Source organism: Quercus robur, chromosome 4 (assembly GCF_932294415.1).
Source record: "Quercus robur chromosome 4, dhQueRobu3.1, whole genome shotgun sequence".
Lineage (NCBI taxonomy): Eukaryota > Viridiplantae > Streptophyta > Magnoliopsida > Fagales > Fagaceae > Quercus > Quercus robur.
Genome location: NC_065537.1, coordinates 10,805,339 through 10,822,444, shown reverse-complemented (window position 1 = coordinate 10,822,444; position 17,106 = coordinate 10,805,339). Strand labels below are relative to the sequence as shown.

The following is a 17,106-nucleotide window of genomic DNA, read 5'->3' as shown; positions in this document are numbered from 1 at the left end:
AGCAATGTTCAATATATATTGGCTATATTTGAAATGTATTAATGTGGTAAGCTAAACAACGTTTAAAATGGAGAAGTTCCATCTTCCATGACAGCCAAAAATTCAAAGAAAGTAAGATTCTGGAAGCTCAAATCAATAGGTATTCATTGGGAAATTTTTTATGGACAAGGCAAGGCGAGTGAAAGAATCAAGCAGCAACATTATAAGACATCTCTCAAGTAGTAAGAGTTTTCACCACTGAATAGTTTGAGTCAGGATTTCAAAGACTATAAGCTCCATCATTACCACGATCTGAAGCTGTAAAGCAAACCTAATAAGTCTTCTCATTAATATAGGTGCTTAAAAGGATAGATATTACAATTTACTAGCAGCACAAGCTCGATGGGCAGGAAATTTATAGAAGACAGAAAGGATTTTGGCATTATGGTGATTGCTTCCAAAAGCGTCTTATAGGAATTGCAGACGCCTGTTGAGAAATTCAAGACCCATTCTGTTATCAAGGGAGTGGAGGCACTATACTATTTACAAAGACCAAAATAGAATATGCAGAACAAGTAAAACAGTGGCACATTATGAAATGAAGACAAGAAAACTGTTGTAATAACCACAATTGCAAAAACAGTGGAAGTGCTTTGCCATTTCCATGTATCAATGGTTTACAATATCTATAATAACTGGTTAGCCTCCTTTAGATCACATAACCAATGTAAAACTTGCCTGAAAATTTACAAATAAAAATTCAGTGACAACTAACACCTTGGTTTTTTGTTCTATATTTATAGAAATGAAAGTACTATAGCATACACTAATCTAAAGACAAAACTTCGAAAATGAAAGAATTCTTCACAAATTTCTAGTACTTATCTCTAACTTGCTTCTGTTTCGAAAGATAAAAAGGATATAAGAAAGGGGCACTGATATTTTTATTTACACAACCACAAATGAAAAGTCAATTAGGTGTTTGCCCTCACAGGCCTGAATAATTTCATTCCTCAATCTTTAAGCTCACTAGAGATTCAAATTGGGCAAACCATAAAAAGGAAAGTAGAGAGAAACATAGAAAAATAAAATGGAGAAGAAAAGGAAAAAGTAAGATTGAACAACAGCTAACAAGATATACTTCAAAGCAATATACCAGATCTATTATAGCAATGATTTTTTACTTCTTAAAGATCATATAATAAGAGTAAAGGTTGTTCCCATTGAAACACAATCAGGTGAACCATCTTGTCATACTAAAATTAACTTAGATCCAGATCAAACAAACAGAAATATGAATTTATAGTTTCCCATTTCTATCTTAATTTCATGTCTATCCTATAATTAGAGTTTGTTTTGAAACACATTGAATGTTAGCAAGATATAAATTGAGGTTCTAGAGTGTTGTTTTCAATATTATACCTTCTGTTGGAAGATGTATTATTACAAAACGGCTGCTTTGTTTCATTCAAAATCTGCAAAAAAAAGTCCCTCCCAAATAGCATAAGCCAGTCAATGTGTCTTCCTCACTGATTAGCTTCTGTATTTCAGTTGACCTTCACACTTAACAAAGATATATAAGAAACCAAGACAAAACATTTTATTACCTGATGCCAGAATTTAGAAAGGGTAAAAATATGCATATTTGAATGAATGGTCAAGATCTATAATAAGATTGGTTCACATTTTACTGAAAATAATATATTTCATTCTATATTATTACTGCTTAATGAAATACCTGCCAATCTGCAGTGCATAGGTGACAATGCTTTGATCATCTGTGCAAGGAATGATGTCTAGTTGAAATAACATTCCAGTCAGGCCTAGTATTGAAAAGCCATCCCTCCATTCCATACATACCCACTGATAAACATGTTCCACATCACGATATAGAACCTGCAATCAGGTGAATCATCTTGTCTCACTAAAATTAAAAAATTTGAATCCAGTTCAAACAAGTAAAAATATGAAGCCAGAGCTTCCCATTTCAATCTAAATCTCATGTCTATCCTATAATTAGAGCGTGTTTTTAAAAACAATGTGTGTCAGCAAAATATAAATTCAGGTTCTTGAGTGTTGTTTTCAATATTATACCTTGTGTTTGGGGATGTATCCTTACAAATAGGCTGCTTCATTTCATTCAATAGCTGCATCAAAGTTCTTCCTATTAATATACATTTACTGAATGGAACTATTAAATAAGTTAAAATTGACAGCTAAGGTCAGGTGGTATTGAGAGAGGTTTAATCTGCACCCAAATACTCATCAAGCAAAGAAGTATTGACCCTTCTTTTATTGGTCCATTGTGAAATCCTTGAAAGTGGATATGAGCCTTGAGAGAAAAAAACACTATCAATTAACCTTCATCCCAAATAGCATAATTCAGTCAATGTATCTTCCTTACTGATCAACTTTTGTATTTCAGTTGACCTTCACAGCTAAAAATGATAAGAAACCAACACAATAGTTTTTACTACCTGATGCCAGAATTTAGCTAATGTGAGTCATGTGACCATCTTTGCAAGAATCCAATAAATCAATCTAATGCTGGACGACTGGCCCACTTTTTGCATCCAACCCTCAATCATAAAGCAGCTGAAAATTTGAAATGAAATTGAGTTAGATAAACTATATATATATATATATATATATATATGAAAAATAAACTACAAATTAACGCTAAAATTTTTGTGCTTCACTACCAAGAAAAATTCCAAAAGTGGAAAAAAAATTATGGCCTTACCAGATAATAAAATTTAGTATTCACCATAGTGGTATATCTTAAAGCTATAATTTCAAGTACAATTTGCAATGCTGTCCAGATTATTCTTAAGCCAGGATTATTTGATGGCTGAAAGTAAAGATTCAAACAACAATTTTCAACTTATTAGTCAAAGTGGTGGTTAGTCAACAGAATCCATAAAGATAATTTTTTAACTGGTAAGCCTGAAACTTGCAATTAGTACATATGATGTTTAACATAAAAGTTGCATAAAAAGAGCATCAAACAGGACGCTGAAGAATTACCAAGCTGGGAGCTTAGAAAATTGACGTAGCAGATCAAGCAATGTCTTTCTTAACAGCTTGTATCTCCCAGCTTGGTGTTTGCTTTCCACAACAAAGGCTACAAACCTCAGACCTTCTGGTAAGTAAAAGTGCAGCCACCGTGCCTTTCATAAGAACAGAGGATAAGGCTTCATAAATTGTCTAAGGACTATGGATTACTCCTAAACTATCCAACGAAAGCAGCCTCTTGCAATTTGGTTCCCTATTCAATCTTTGCATAGAAAGCCTGCATCTAACACTGGCCAATTTGCCATGATTGATTGGACTATTGCCTCTTTACTTTTTGCATTGTCTTTATATACTCGGGCATTCCTGTCTAACCAGCTGAAGCACATAGTTGCGGTCCAAGCCAATTTACTTGAAACTCTTACGCTCAAAGAGTTTACTTTCTAATTGATATCATCATTCCAACTTTACATCTCTTCTGTTACCTAAGGAACATCCAAAGCAAATATGATCTCTATTACCAGTTTTACAATAACTCCATCTTCTTACTTACTAAGTTTTTGGTGGTTGTGGTTGTGGTGGTAGTGAAAAGTGGTGTTGAGCAAAGGGCTGATAATGAATTAAAAAACCATGCCAAACCGCTCAACAAAATTTTGGTGTACATCATTGGGCATACTACGTTTTCAATAAACAAACTAAAGATGAAAGAAAAAGAAAAATGATATGGAAGCACAAACTGAGAAACAAGCAAGAGAAAGAACAACAAGTGGGGTTATATTTTTTTTTTTGATGTATAACAAGTGGGGTTATAAAGTATTACATATGAGATCACTATAATCTGGTGGTGAGACCAAAATTTGTCTTACTAATTGTGATCACGATGATATATGCCCACACAAAATCGACTTTAATCAGCAATATAAACACACAATCTGAAGCAACACTCACCAAAAATTACAACTTTAATTTCTTCAATAAGTAAAATTGTTGAGCTGAAAATCCAAAGTGGCAGAAGTAGAATGGTAAAAAGGAAAAATGTAAAAATAAAAATTGAACATTTACAACCCAAAAGTTTATCGTACCTCCAAATTTTGTAATTTGAGAAGAATTTTTAGGAGTTGAGAAGATAGCTTCTGCTGCAATACTAGAAGCATTAGCTAGGGTTAGGATTCAGATATTTAAAAATAATATTGCATATATATACACACACAGGATGAGAGGTACTAATTTCAAAATGTTGTACCTAGGAGTAAATATGTTTATTTCTGTACATTTTGCTCTCTGTTTTACCCAATTATTGCTGCTCCTCCTCCTTCACCACATAGATGCACGTCCTATCAATCTCAACGCGAGGCCCTCTGCCTTTCTTGAACCACTCTCGCCCTCTGCCTTTCTTGCAGTGCTGTTTCACCACTGGACAGTCGCAAATTAGAAAATCTCGAATGCAACACATCAAGAAATGTTTTTCTTAACAACTAATATCTCCCAGCTTGGTGTTTACTTTCCACAACAAAAGCTGCAATCCTCAGAGCTACTGGTAAGTTCAAGTGCAGCCACCCTGCCTTTCATAAGTAAGAAGGATAAGGCTTCCAAAATTGTCAGAGGAGGGACTATGGATTTCTGATTTCTCCTAAGCCATCAAACCATGAAAGCCTATTGCAATTTGGTTTCCCATTGAATCTTTAAATAGAAAGCTTGCTTCTCACCAGAAACTCTCTTGGTACTAATTTCCACTGATTTCAGCAGTCGACGTTCTCAAAAATCAAGAAATTGTGTCCACTTGCAAACAGGAGGTTTACAACTTTTTTAAAGAATGAGTCCCAGCTTTGCTTCTTGACAGATCATGACCTTGTGCTTGTAGTAGTTAAGAACTTGAGAAGCATTGGCAGCCTTCCCTTCATGCATGGTCTCACTTCTGCATTTTTAAATTGCAAAAAGAGTAATTAACCCACCCAAAAAAGAAAAAAACAAAAAACAAAAGAGATTCCTAAGAGTGGCTTCAATAACAACAATAATAGAAGAAAAATATCAGCATAGGTAGACATCTCTCCACCCATGATAGAGAACCAATTATTAATTGGCAATTAACAACGGAATTTGATTCAATAAATTAAGATCTAATTCTGGAATCTTATCCAAACTAAAGGGCTCTTGCATTCCAAGAAAAGCATAAGGATATGAACAAGTTATGGAATGGTCAATATCATTAACAAGGTTGGTACAAATTTTACCGAAACTATTATATTTCATTTTATAACATAATTGCTTAATGAAATACCTACCCATCTGCAGTGCATAGGTGACAATGCTTCAATCATCTATGCAAGGAATGATGTCTAGTTGAAATAACATTCCAGTCAGAAGATAGCCTCTGCTGCAACACTAGAAGAGGGTTCAGATTTTTTAAAATCATATTGCATAAATGCTCTCTGTTTTACACAATTATTACTCATCCTCCTCCAGCTCATAGATGGACTGGTAATCAATCTTAACCAACGGGATGTTGTTGATCTTCTTCAACCACTCTTGCCCTTTTCCTTTCTTGCATTGTTGTTTCAGCACTGGACAATTGTAAACATAAAGCTTCAGAAGTGTGGGAGGCAGGCCCTCTGGGAGATATGCTAGTTTAGGGCAATTGTCGATATACAGTTTTTCAAGAGCAGAGAGGTTTTGAAAGGCCTTGGATGATAGTAACACTATATTAGAAAAATTTAGGATCCAAAGGGAGGTGAGAGAAGTAGGTAGCAGCATCATCATCTTCCCATCATCCTCCTCAGGAAACGACTGCCAATCTTGAAATCCATTACCATAAATGGTGAGACGTCTAAGAGACGTGAGTCTGTTCAATCCTTGCTTACAGTTAGTCACTCCTTTCAACAAAAGTTCCTTTAGGTTGGTAGGGAAGGAGTCTTCTGGAAAGCATACAGTGCTTGTACATTCATATATACATAAGGTTTGAAGAGAAGTGAGGTTATGCATGCGGGGCAAGGACTCTAGTTTCACACAGTTAGTGATCAATATTTTTCTCAGGTGAGTAGGGAGAAACCCTCCGTCTGGAAATGAAACAAGACTACAACAGTTGTCTACGTGGATCTCATTGAGGTGGTAGAGTTTATGTAGGCCCTCCGGTAAGAATTTAATCTCTTGACAATGACTGATTTTAAGATATTCAAGAGACGCATTATTGGGTAACTTGTTTGCCAATGACCAACTTTGGGCAATTATATACTTGAAGGTATTTAAGAGCCATAGGTAACTGGTTTCTTGATGATAAGGATGTCAGCTTTGAGCATGTCCAAATTTCAAGGTGTTTAAGCTTCTCAGATAGCTCACCTCTTAATGATACACAATTTAGAGATGGACAATTACTAATATACAAGTGCTCAAGAAGTGATGCATTGCTCTTAATACTCTCCTCTTTCGTTAATAAAGAAGAAGCCTCTCCCTCATCTATCAAAAACTGCAAATTTGCACATCTTTGTATCTCTAGCCTTTTCAATGTTGGGGGTAGCTGGTGTCTTGAAATGAACATTAAAGAATTACAGTGCTCAATAGTTGCATATTCCAAGCATGTACAATTGGACATTGGCAAGGATTTTAAAGCACCGCAACCTTTAATATACAGTGTCTTTAACATAGACGTCAAGCTGATGTTGATGAGACTAGGGCACGACCAGATTTCCAACTTCCCAAGGGACATGAGACTATCTTGCCACAAAGATGTCAGCTCATTGCAATCAATTACCTTTAGGTTTTTTACCTTTCCTAACCCTTCCATGAACTCTTTTGTTAAGCTTTTAAGACCAGGAATAGAAAAAATAATTGACTTTAGCAAGCATAAGTCTTCCTTATTTTTGCTCACCACCTCTTTGCATCCCACAATTTCTAATTCTTGGAAATTGGAAGGCTTGGAATTGATACAACCAACTGCTCACAATATTTAATAGAAAAGTTTTCCAATGATGGGAGATGGTTTGGCAATTTTCCTTGCAATTTGGGACATTGAGAGATAAAAAGCTCACGCAAGCAAGGGAAATCTCCGTACTCAACTCCACAAGGAATCCAATCTTGCCATTCTTGCATATCCTCAAAGTGAAGTTTTTCTAAGAATCGAAAAGGTGTCAAGCAACCTTTCCCATAAAACTCAGGACCAATGGTTTGCACCTTAGACATACTCATAATGATAAGGAATTTGAGGGAGAATAGATGTCCAATAGCAAGTAAGGACGTGCATTTTTCACATCTAACAATCTTTAAGTCCACAATATTAGAAAAGGAATGATCTCCTATCCATGTTGGGAATTTCACACCAATATAGCCATCAATTGAAAGTTCTTTCATCGTTGTCCAAGGTCGTAGCATGTCAAGAATATCTATTGCAATGCTTTCATATTGTAAATCTTTAGGTGCAAACCCCCATTTGATCACTAGTGCATCTAAATTCTTCTTACCATTTAAATTGACCCTTCTTGCATCCTCAACATCAAGAACATTCTCTAAACTCGAAATGCAAAGTCTTCCCCGAAGAAACTCCAAGTTCATCAAGTCTCCTATCTTGGACCCACTATCTTTCCCCACAACAAAATTAGATAGTGTATGTAAGTTCTTTAATTTTTCTATTCCCATTGGCATTTCTCTAATTAAATTGGTATCTGTAATGTCGAGATACCGAAGATTAACTAGATCCCTAATTTTCTCCGGCAACTTTGTAAGTTTGTGACAACCTTTCAACATCAATGTTTGCAAATTATATAGAAAACTTGTTGATTCTGGTAAACTTCTAATTGAAGTATGAGAAAGGTTGAGGTATCTTAAATGTTTCAGATCACCGATTGAACCTGGTAGCTCAATGATTTCATAACCACATAAAGACATTACCCTTAAGTAGCTTAATTGTGGTAGCAAACAATTAGGAACATAGTTTGTTAAGTGGCACATGTTATTTCTTGGTAGGGGTAGAAAGGTTCGTAGATGCATATCTTTGGGGAAGTCTTCAAACTTCTTGATGCCATCAAACTGACATGGAATGTAAGAGAAATGTCTTACCTTTGCAGAAATCTTGGATTGCTTGTTACTGCTGAGAGTATCTTCCAATCTATAGCATAAGCCTTTTGCTGCCCATTGAGCTAGATCATTGATAAGATCATGCATGACAAAGAGTGATTCATTATTGCTTGACTGTTGAAAGAATGATCTCATGACTAGATCATGAAAATACTCAGCACCAAGATCTTCAATCGGCTTGTTTCTTTCTGTTTCTTGAACCAAACCTTCTGCCATCCATAACAAGACAAGCTCATTCTTTTCAAATTCATAATCTTTTGGGAATAGTGAACAGTAAGCAAAACATCTCTTTAAATGTGAAGGGAGGTATTGGTAGCTTAATTCAAGAACCGGAATAATACCCTTTTTTTTCTTTTGGAATATCCCAAATCTTACTATTTAATACATTTTTCCATTCAATAGGACTTCGTTTAGTGCGTAAAGCGCCTCCCAGTACTTTTGCTGCCAAAGGTGACCCCTTGCATCTGTTTAAAATTTCTCTACCAATTTCTTCAAGTTCTGGATGCGCTGTAAAATCTGTTGCCCCCAATGCATGTTGTTTAAATAGATGCCAACAAGCATCTTTTGATAACCCTTCCAACTCGTAAGCCGGAGTAGTTCCCATTGTTGATGAAACACTGTAATTCCGAGTGGTGACAATGATCTTACTTCCTAGAGCCCCAAATTCAAACGGACAACGTAGTTTAGTCCAATCATCATAGTCTTCATTCCAAACATCACCCAGAGTGAGCAAAAACTTCTTGTCATATAATTTCTCCTTCAATTTGACTTGAATTATGTTTAAATCATCAGTTTCGTAGTGGTTAGAAGTGACAGATTGTAGAATGGCTTTTGTTACCCTTACAATGTCAAAATCTTCAGAAACACAAGCCCATGCTTTCAAGTCAAAATAACGGCTCACATCATCATCATTATAGACTAGTTGGGCAAGAGTTGTCTTACCCAATCCTCCCATACCAACTATGGCAATCACAGAGAGTTGAGCATCACTAAATTCACTACTCAGCAACAACTTGATGATAGCCTTTTTATCCTCATCCCTCCCGTAAGTATGACGTTCATTCTCTAGAGAAGTTGTAGGCACCCTTGATCTTGTTGTTTTAGTCCTTCCCCCGTTGGTTTCTCTCAATTCCAAATCATTCTTATCTTTCATAATTCCTTGCAGTCTTGAGTCAATCTCTGCAATCTTAGACTGCATCGACCGAACAAAACTTCCATTCGAACCAACACAAGCATTGATGATCTTCTGTACCTTACTTTTGCTGGGTTCAGGGTTCAACTCACGTCGCAAAGCTTCAGTAGCAAACTCGTCCAAGATGTCGTCCACATCATAAGCCAAGTCTTCCAGCTCATCCAGCCAAATCTTCACGAACTTACTTGTCACCTGCTTCTCTTCTGCATCATCCAAAACTGCATGGATTTTCATTAACATTTTCTTCCACTTGTTGAGGTCAGCATGAACTTGTTCTTGCTGAAAGAACTTCAACAAATCAGAGGAGGTTAACTTGTCAAACAGCACCCCAAACAAGGAGGATAAAGCAGCCTCTCCGATTAATGACATGATTTGATCCCTGGAATTAGAAGAACTCTTCTGAAATTTGAGTTAGTTAGGAGTGAAGAGATTTTCTTTGTTCTGTGAAATAAAGAGTGAAAGAAAGAGTGAGTCCACCTTTTTCAAGTCTTGTTGTTCGAAGATTTCAAAGTTAATAAAACATCCGAGCCACTTGGATGCAACCGGTGCTGAAAGACCATGCCATTACCAGGTCATTTCTCATATGGATGCCTTCATGTTTCCTAAAAGTGGACTGTATAGTCTGTATTAAGCTTGACTTTTGAATAAATCTATGTTGAAAAATTTATATAGTTAGTAGATTCGTAGGGTATGAAAGTTGCATTATATCAAATTTATCTATTTATTTTAATAATTTTAATCACTCTTTAACATATATCATTATTATTTATTAATTTATATCAATTTTTGACCAAAATATAAAAAATTCTTACTATGAACCGATTAGCAAGGCACTCCCAACAATTCTATGTAGGACCCCAATTGACGATTCTATAAGATATTTTACCAATTGAAATAACTAAAACTTACTTCAATATTTTATTTCTTTGTTAGTTAATATTTTTATATTTTAAAGATAAAGTTTTCCACATTTTTGGTATTCAAATAGGGGTGGCTCTACATGCAAGCCAGGGTGGCCATAGGACCATCCTGACTTGCAAAAAAAATGTATATATACACTTGCCAAAAAATAATTATATGCTAAACTAACCTATTATGACTACTCTAATAAAAATTTTGAACACCCTGACTTGAGAACTACAAAAATTTGGGTTCAACAAAAATAAGAGTAGTGTTACTACATTCACAAAATTTTCACAATAATTTTACAACAAATTTAATGTAGTAAGTTGTTACTGATTCTAATTTGGGTCAAATACTAATATTATTTTTTTATCCACCAATAAAAGTTTTTTACATAGGATTTATTGTAAAAATATTGTAGATGTAGCATTACTCCAAAATTAATTTTACCTCCAAATATAATTCTTAATCCTTGTTTTTTTTTTTAAAGCTTAAATAACAACAATAAATATTAGCTCAAATAACAACAAACATAAACCAAACAAAAACAAGACAAGACCAAACAACAACAAGTGAAAAAATTATTCAACAAAAAGCCTATTATAAAACAAAAGGATAAAATTTGTAATTTGTTCAACCTATTCAATAAAAATAATGTCTAATTTCATTTTTCTTTAAAAAATGGCACCAATAAAAATATTGTGGTAATTTAAATTTTTTAGTGATTACCCTAAAAAAAAAATTTCTAAAGCCACCTTCAAAAGTTGGGGTGCTATTTCCATGGCACCTAAAGATCCACCTAAGTGGCATAACGGTATTACTATTACAGTAACTTTCATAATTATTTCACTAATACTCTCACCTATAGGTCAAAATTCTTTAATATATATTTTTTATTATGTTAGTTAAAGATTTTACATTTTAAAAATAAACTATTCCACATTTTTAGTATTTAAAATTAGGGATGCTATTTCAACACGGCATGTAAAAGAAAGATTTAAAATGGATCCACCAAAGTGAAAGTCGTTTCATATTATTTTTATTTCTTCTTTTGCTTTATCAATTGGTGATATGATCTTTTCTCAAAAAAAAGAAAAAGAAAATTGGTGATATGATTCATCTTCACCCTAAAGCACGCCAAGCTCGACAGAATTCTTTCTAGTGTAGGTTTCATCTATTTGCTCTGATTATCCTAATGACTGAAAGTCTGAAAGTCTGAGACTGGTCTTGCTCGAAATTTCCTACCAACTGCCACTAGCTCACCAAATCAAAACAAAAAAGATAGAAAGAAAGGTCTTTTTTTTAATAAAACTTTTCTAAAAGTTTAGTATTATTACAGTATATTTTAAGTTTTTTTCCCCTCTAATCCTTTGTTATTTTAATCAAATGGCTACAGTATACTACGCAAATACGTGTTTCTCTGAAAGACTTTTTTTTTTTAGTGGGAAAATAAATTCTTCCACATTTTTAGTATTTAAAATTAGGGATGCCTTTTCAACCTGACACCTAAAAGATTTAAAATGGATCCACATCGTTTTTTTTTTTGCGATAGTTAAAAAATATTGTGAACCCCACAAATCAAACCATTTCTCCTATTTTGTAGATAGAGATGCCAATTAAGTTTCTTTTTTTTTTTTTTTTTTTTTTTTTTTTTTTTTTTTGGAGAATGAAAGACATGAACTTTATTAACTGAATAAAAAACCAAAAATAACATTCAGAAGTTATAAGGCTATTGGTAGATGTTTATAACTAAACAATTAAATCAATGAAGAATAAAAAACCAAAAATAATATCTATACATATATATCTATATTATATGTAATAGTGAAAGCTTAGAAATAAATTTTACAAAATTCTTATCGTGCCATATCATTAGAATCCTTTCTTATTTTTTATTTTTTTGCAATTTTCACTTTTTTCAACCTTTCATATTCTTCAACCATTGTCTTCTTAGTTCTATCTATCATCTCCTCCAATCACTCTCTTTTTAAAATTTCCATTTTATTCCCTTCATAGACTTTTTAAAATTTTCTCATTTATATTTTCTTACATTCTACTGTTTCACTTTGTTTAACCTTTCATCTACTCCTACCATTCCTCTTTCATCTTAATTTTCATAGAAATTTCTTATTACTTCATTTTCACCTTTCCCCTTCCAAGTTGTCTACAACAAAAAGGTCAATACTCTCTCTCCAATTTTGTTTCTCTTTTGGTGGATTTTCTTATTGTTTCAACCACTTTTTTTTCACTAATAGTTCTTTTTGTTATTGTTGATGTGGGGTCCAATAATTTGTGGCCCTGGCCCATTTTTGCATTGGGGCCCAAGGCTCGAGCCGAGGAAGAGTATGGCCGAGGATAGGTAACAAAAGCCCAAATAGTCTTGAGACACAGCTGAGGATGATTCTGTCCTCGGCATATTCAAGGTTCCCCTGGAAGGAATGGTAAAAAAGATATAGGAACAGTTCGGGAAAAAATCTAAAATATCTATGTCAATAAAGAAGGAGACGCTGGATAGTATAACGACCAAGGACAAAGGGAAAGCTGCCATTACTGCCATTCAACACTCTGCACCTGACAGAACCATGCTCTTCAGCTTTTACAATCACCCCCAACCACTTTGGGTATGGACTGATGGGACAAGTATCAGTCTTGGAAAAGTCGATCCTACACGTGGACGAAGGATAAGGAACACAGGCTAATATAAAAAGAGGGACAAGCAATCCGAAGAAAGAGGCTGGGAAAAATGGCCAAAAACCAGAACCTCCCAGCCCGCCTCCAGGAGAAAGACTCCTAGAGCAAACGCGATTTAACTATGTATGAACACCACAACAAACCACCGTCTGGTGACCAAGGCCTAGCCTTTCAAACCCACGCTCTATAAATGATATTGTTTGGGCCTATTTACGTGCGAACCCAACATTATTATGGGTCGTCACAAATTGTGTCCTCACAATTGGCGCCGTCTGTGGGAAAGACAATCCTTCACATCATTTTTAGCAGCCGGATATAGTGTTTTAGCGTAAAGTCCCACTAGGGGCTACGTTTCTTCACTAGGGGCTGCGCTTTGTAGCGTCAGCAGCACGGATGGTTCTAGGGGCTTGGCCGAGGAGCTAATCCCCTTAAACCAAGGTCCCACGCTATAGCCGAGGGGATAATTCCCCCAACTACTTAAAAATCAAGTTTTGGACAGAACCAGGGTATTGCATGGTCCTCGGACTCAAACCTATGGGGAAACCAACTACTTAAAAATCAAGTTTTTGACAGAACCAGGATATTGCATGGTCCTCAGACTCAAACCTATGGAGAAACCAACTACTTGAAAATCAAGTTTTGGACAGAATCAGGGTATTGTATGGTCCTCGGACTCAAACCTATGGAGAAGTCAGCTACTTAAGAAGAATTCTAAGTCGCTCAGTTCTCGGACCAAATACCAGAAAAGGTTAAGGCTAAGGCTATGAAAGTTATTTGGAAGATGGCGAAACGCCTTATTACCCAGCAACCTACAGGGGCTGTACATTTTTGGATTATATATCCTCGGATGATTACTTCCTATATGGCATCGAGCATTCAGCCATCACCTCATTCAAAGTTTGGGGTATATAACCCCTTTTCAGGTCGGTCTTATTGTACACGATACCTCTCATAAGTTCATAATAACATCTTTTTTCTTAGTAAGGGACTTCGGCCCTAAGTATTGTTTTCTCAGGTCGGCGTCATTATGCCAGACAGCTCTAATAAGCTCATCATAATATCTTTTTCTTTTCTTCTTAGTAAGGATTTCCGCCCAAAGTATCATTTGTTCAAATCGGCATTATTATGCCGGATAGTTTCAATAAGCATAGAGCAAGGTCTTTTTATTAACTGGGATCTCGGCCCTAAGCATCGTTCATAGTATAAAAATAAAAAAGAAGTCACAGGATAGTACGTCTATTCACGGCATAACCATTTCAAAAAGAAGAGATAGAATATACGAAATAAAGCAATGACGACTTTTATTAATATAAAGAGGTATTACAGCGTACAATAAAGGGCTTAAACAAGCCTATATAGAAAACGAGTTACAAAAACAATAAATAAATAAAAACAAACAGCCAGAAATCTTTTTAAGCTCTGCCCCCAAGTCTTTCCAAATTCTGCCCCAGTAGCACCCATATTGAGAGGAGAACCTTCCTTGGTGGGAGAGGAGAAGAAGAGGAAGAAGGAAAAGCACCAAGATGGATCTGGTGATGGGAAAGAAGAAGAAGGAGAGGTAAAAGGAGGCACCAGTGAAGGAAGAGAGGAAGAAGCAAGGATACTTTGTCCTTGCGTCAGTCCTGACTCCTAACACGCTGGTGCCATGTTAGCTATGCTCATAGGAGAGCGGCTGGTACTGATAATGGGTGACCCCAGCTCAGTCGCACCAAAAGTTTGACGCGACGAGCCCCTGCTTCGGATTCGGGCTGAAGGAAGGATGAGAAGTATCTTGAGTCTCTGTCATCCCTGCCCTGACCGAGCCATTTTAAGCTTCTGAAGAACATGGCATTTTTGGGAAGGGTATGGTCCCTTCATTCCCGCTCCTATCTCGAACATATCACAATTCAATGTGTAAACTAGCGAATAAAGGAAACTCTGGGGGAGGCTAAGGGTTTTAAACTTTAAAAGCATTAAAAGGTCTCTGTATAAGAGAGGTAACCTCTTGCCTTTCTTCTTATATGAAGGGCGAAACGGGAGGCATTTAATCTACCCAAATTTCCAAGAAAATCTGTAAACGAGAATATACTCACTCCACTTCCCCACGCCGTCAATAACCGTCGAATTTAAATGGTCTCGTAAAGGGAAATCATTAAAGGCGCGTTTCGGATAACGAAACAAAGGGAGCGCACCGTGTGTAACACCCCATAATTTGATACCAATTAAATTATTATACGTAAATTTTTAATGGAAACCTATAATTAAAATGGATTAAATAAATTTGGGCCTAAGGTATTAAAAAGAAGATAAATTCTATGGAATATGAAGCCCAAGTGAGGTGACATAAGTACATATATGGGCCTTGAAAACCCTAGCCTTTTTCCTCTTAGGTCACACGTGTTTTTCTGATGGGATTTCTTTTTGCTTCAGCCGACAATTGAATTCTGCCTTTCTCCACTGTGGCGTTGGTGGGAGTCTTCAGGTATGATTTTTCTCATGCTCAAGATTTAGGAAGTTTGATTAGTCAAATAGCTTGCAATTGATATGAACCTAGACTATCATTATTCTAATAGAAAAAGGGTTCCTATAATTGTATTATATTAGATAAAGATTTGGTCAATATGTCAGGAAGGAACACAGACGTGAGATTGAGCCAAATAGAGTAATATGTTTGGACTTGGTCACCATGTTAAAGTGAAAAGAATGCTTATGTTATTGCATTCACACTAAGCCACCATTGTTGACCGGTTGTTATTGCATTCACACTAAGCATTCACACTAAGCCATTGACCGGTTATTATGTGAATACTAAGCCACAATTGTTGACTGGTTATTTTGCTTTCACACTAGTTCAACCGTGTAATAGATTTTGGGTCTTTGGAGTGATGATTATAATATTATAATAAGAATTGTTTATATAGCCGTATGGTCTAGGCTTTGAAATTTGATTATGTATGAATAGTATGTATAGTCATACCTCTATTGGCTCTGAGATTGATTGAAGTTTCATGAATATTCTAATTAGGCAGCAATATTTATAAGTCCAAAAATCTGAACAAAGCTGAAAGTAAATTGGATAGTTAGGTGAATAAATAGAGGATTTTGGATAAATCAATGTTGTCTAGGATAAAACCATTTTAAGTGTGAAAATAGATTTTTAAGTGGGAATTTGTGTATTGATGAACCTATTTTTGGTATTGCTAGGTTCTAATTCTACTGAATTGTTGTGATTCAAGGGTGGTTGATTTCCTTTATTTTTGCAACTAAAAGGTAAGTGGTGTTTACTAATTTTGGGGGTTTTCCCAAAACAGTGTTAATTATTAAACTATTTTATATGAAAGAATATGTTGATATTCTATATATAAATGAATATTTTACAAATGTTTGATGTGCACATTGGCTATTCGTTTTATGAAAAACTTGTGGGACAACCTAATTTTATTTAAACTTGTATGTGTGAATATGTCTTTATATTTTGAGAAGTATGAATGGATTATTTTGTGAGCATATTGAATATGTTTTGAAAACCTATGGCAAGTCGTGATTAGAAGCTCAGTATGATATTTAGTCCTTAGCAAGGGACAATCATGCTGCAGCTAGTCCTTAGCAAGGGACGGTCCCAAAAGGGGACAGTGCACATTTGATAGCTCCTTAGCAAGGGAGCATACTATTGAGGATCCAAAAGGAAGCTCCTTAGCAAGGGAGTGTACCTTTAGGTTCCAAAGGAGCCATCCTTGAGAAATGGGATGAAAGGAGGTTCCAGTCCCAAAAAGGGGACAGCACAACCCTGTCAACGGGGCGTAAACGTTGACCACGAGAAAAGCCTAGGGAATTGTTTATGTGATGGTATCAATATATATATTATGATGACTCACAATATAAATATATTATTTTCTTTTACATGAAATAGTTGATGACAAAATATTGGTGAGTTATAAGTTGTGAATCTGTTGAAATAATTATTTATTTGAAAGGTTTGTTCCCACACCCCAATGTTAGTTAATTCCACTTATTGAGTTATCTCACCCCCCTTTATTTCCCATTACAGATACATTAGGTGGATTACTGGAGTAGAGATTCTTGGGAGACAGATGTTACAAACTATTTTTGTGGAATTGAGGATTTTATTACTATTTTATGGCATTAAACTTTGTATTGGAGAATTATTTTGAGGATGTTTTGTATTTGGTGAATTAGAGCTCTGACTTTTGTAATCAGTTTCAAGGTTGCTAGTTTCTTTTATTTAATATCTTTATGGATTATTCAGATTAAATAGATTTTTATTG

At 35.3% G+C, this 17,106-nt stretch overlaps 2 protein-coding genes and 1 long non-coding RNA gene across 4 annotated transcripts in view; all 3 read right to left on the bottom strand.

The window, feature by feature from the left end:
• Nucleotides 1–210: 210 nt before the first annotated feature.
• LOC126720563 (uncharacterized) lies at nt 211–1,581 on the bottom strand. Its single transcript, XR_007653509.1, has 2 exons — nt 1,402–1,581; nt 211–466 (listed from the first exon to the last, which is right to left on the bottom strand). It is a non-coding gene; the product is annotated as an uncharacterized LOC126720563 (long non-coding RNA).
• A 162-nt stretch (nt 1,582–1,743) lies between these two features.
• Nucleotides 1,744–17,106, bottom strand: part of LOC126720555 (putative disease resistance RPP13-like protein 1) — a 29,800-nt gene continuing 14,437 nt past the window's right edge. Inside the window, exons 4-6 of one of the 2 annotated variants that reach the window (XM_050423106.1) lie at nt 2,234–2,311; nt 2,074–2,126; nt 1,744–1,875 (exon numbers count right to left, since the gene is read on the bottom strand). The gene's annotated coding sequence lies outside the window, so the exon portion shown is untranslated. The remainder of the gene's footprint in view (nt 1,876–2,073; nt 2,127–2,233; nt 2,312–17,106) is intronic. The other variant, XM_050423107.1, reaches the window with a different exon arrangement.
• On the bottom strand, nt 6,877–9,010 carry LOC126721356 (putative disease resistance RPP13-like protein 1). The gene is made up of 2 exons (XM_050424399.1): nt 8,431–9,010; nt 6,877–8,309 (listed from the first exon to the last, which is right to left on the bottom strand). Exons 1-2 carry the CDS (start codon nt 9,008–9,010, stop codon nt 6,877–6,879), a joined length of 2,013 nt encoding a protein of 670 aa, XP_050280356.1.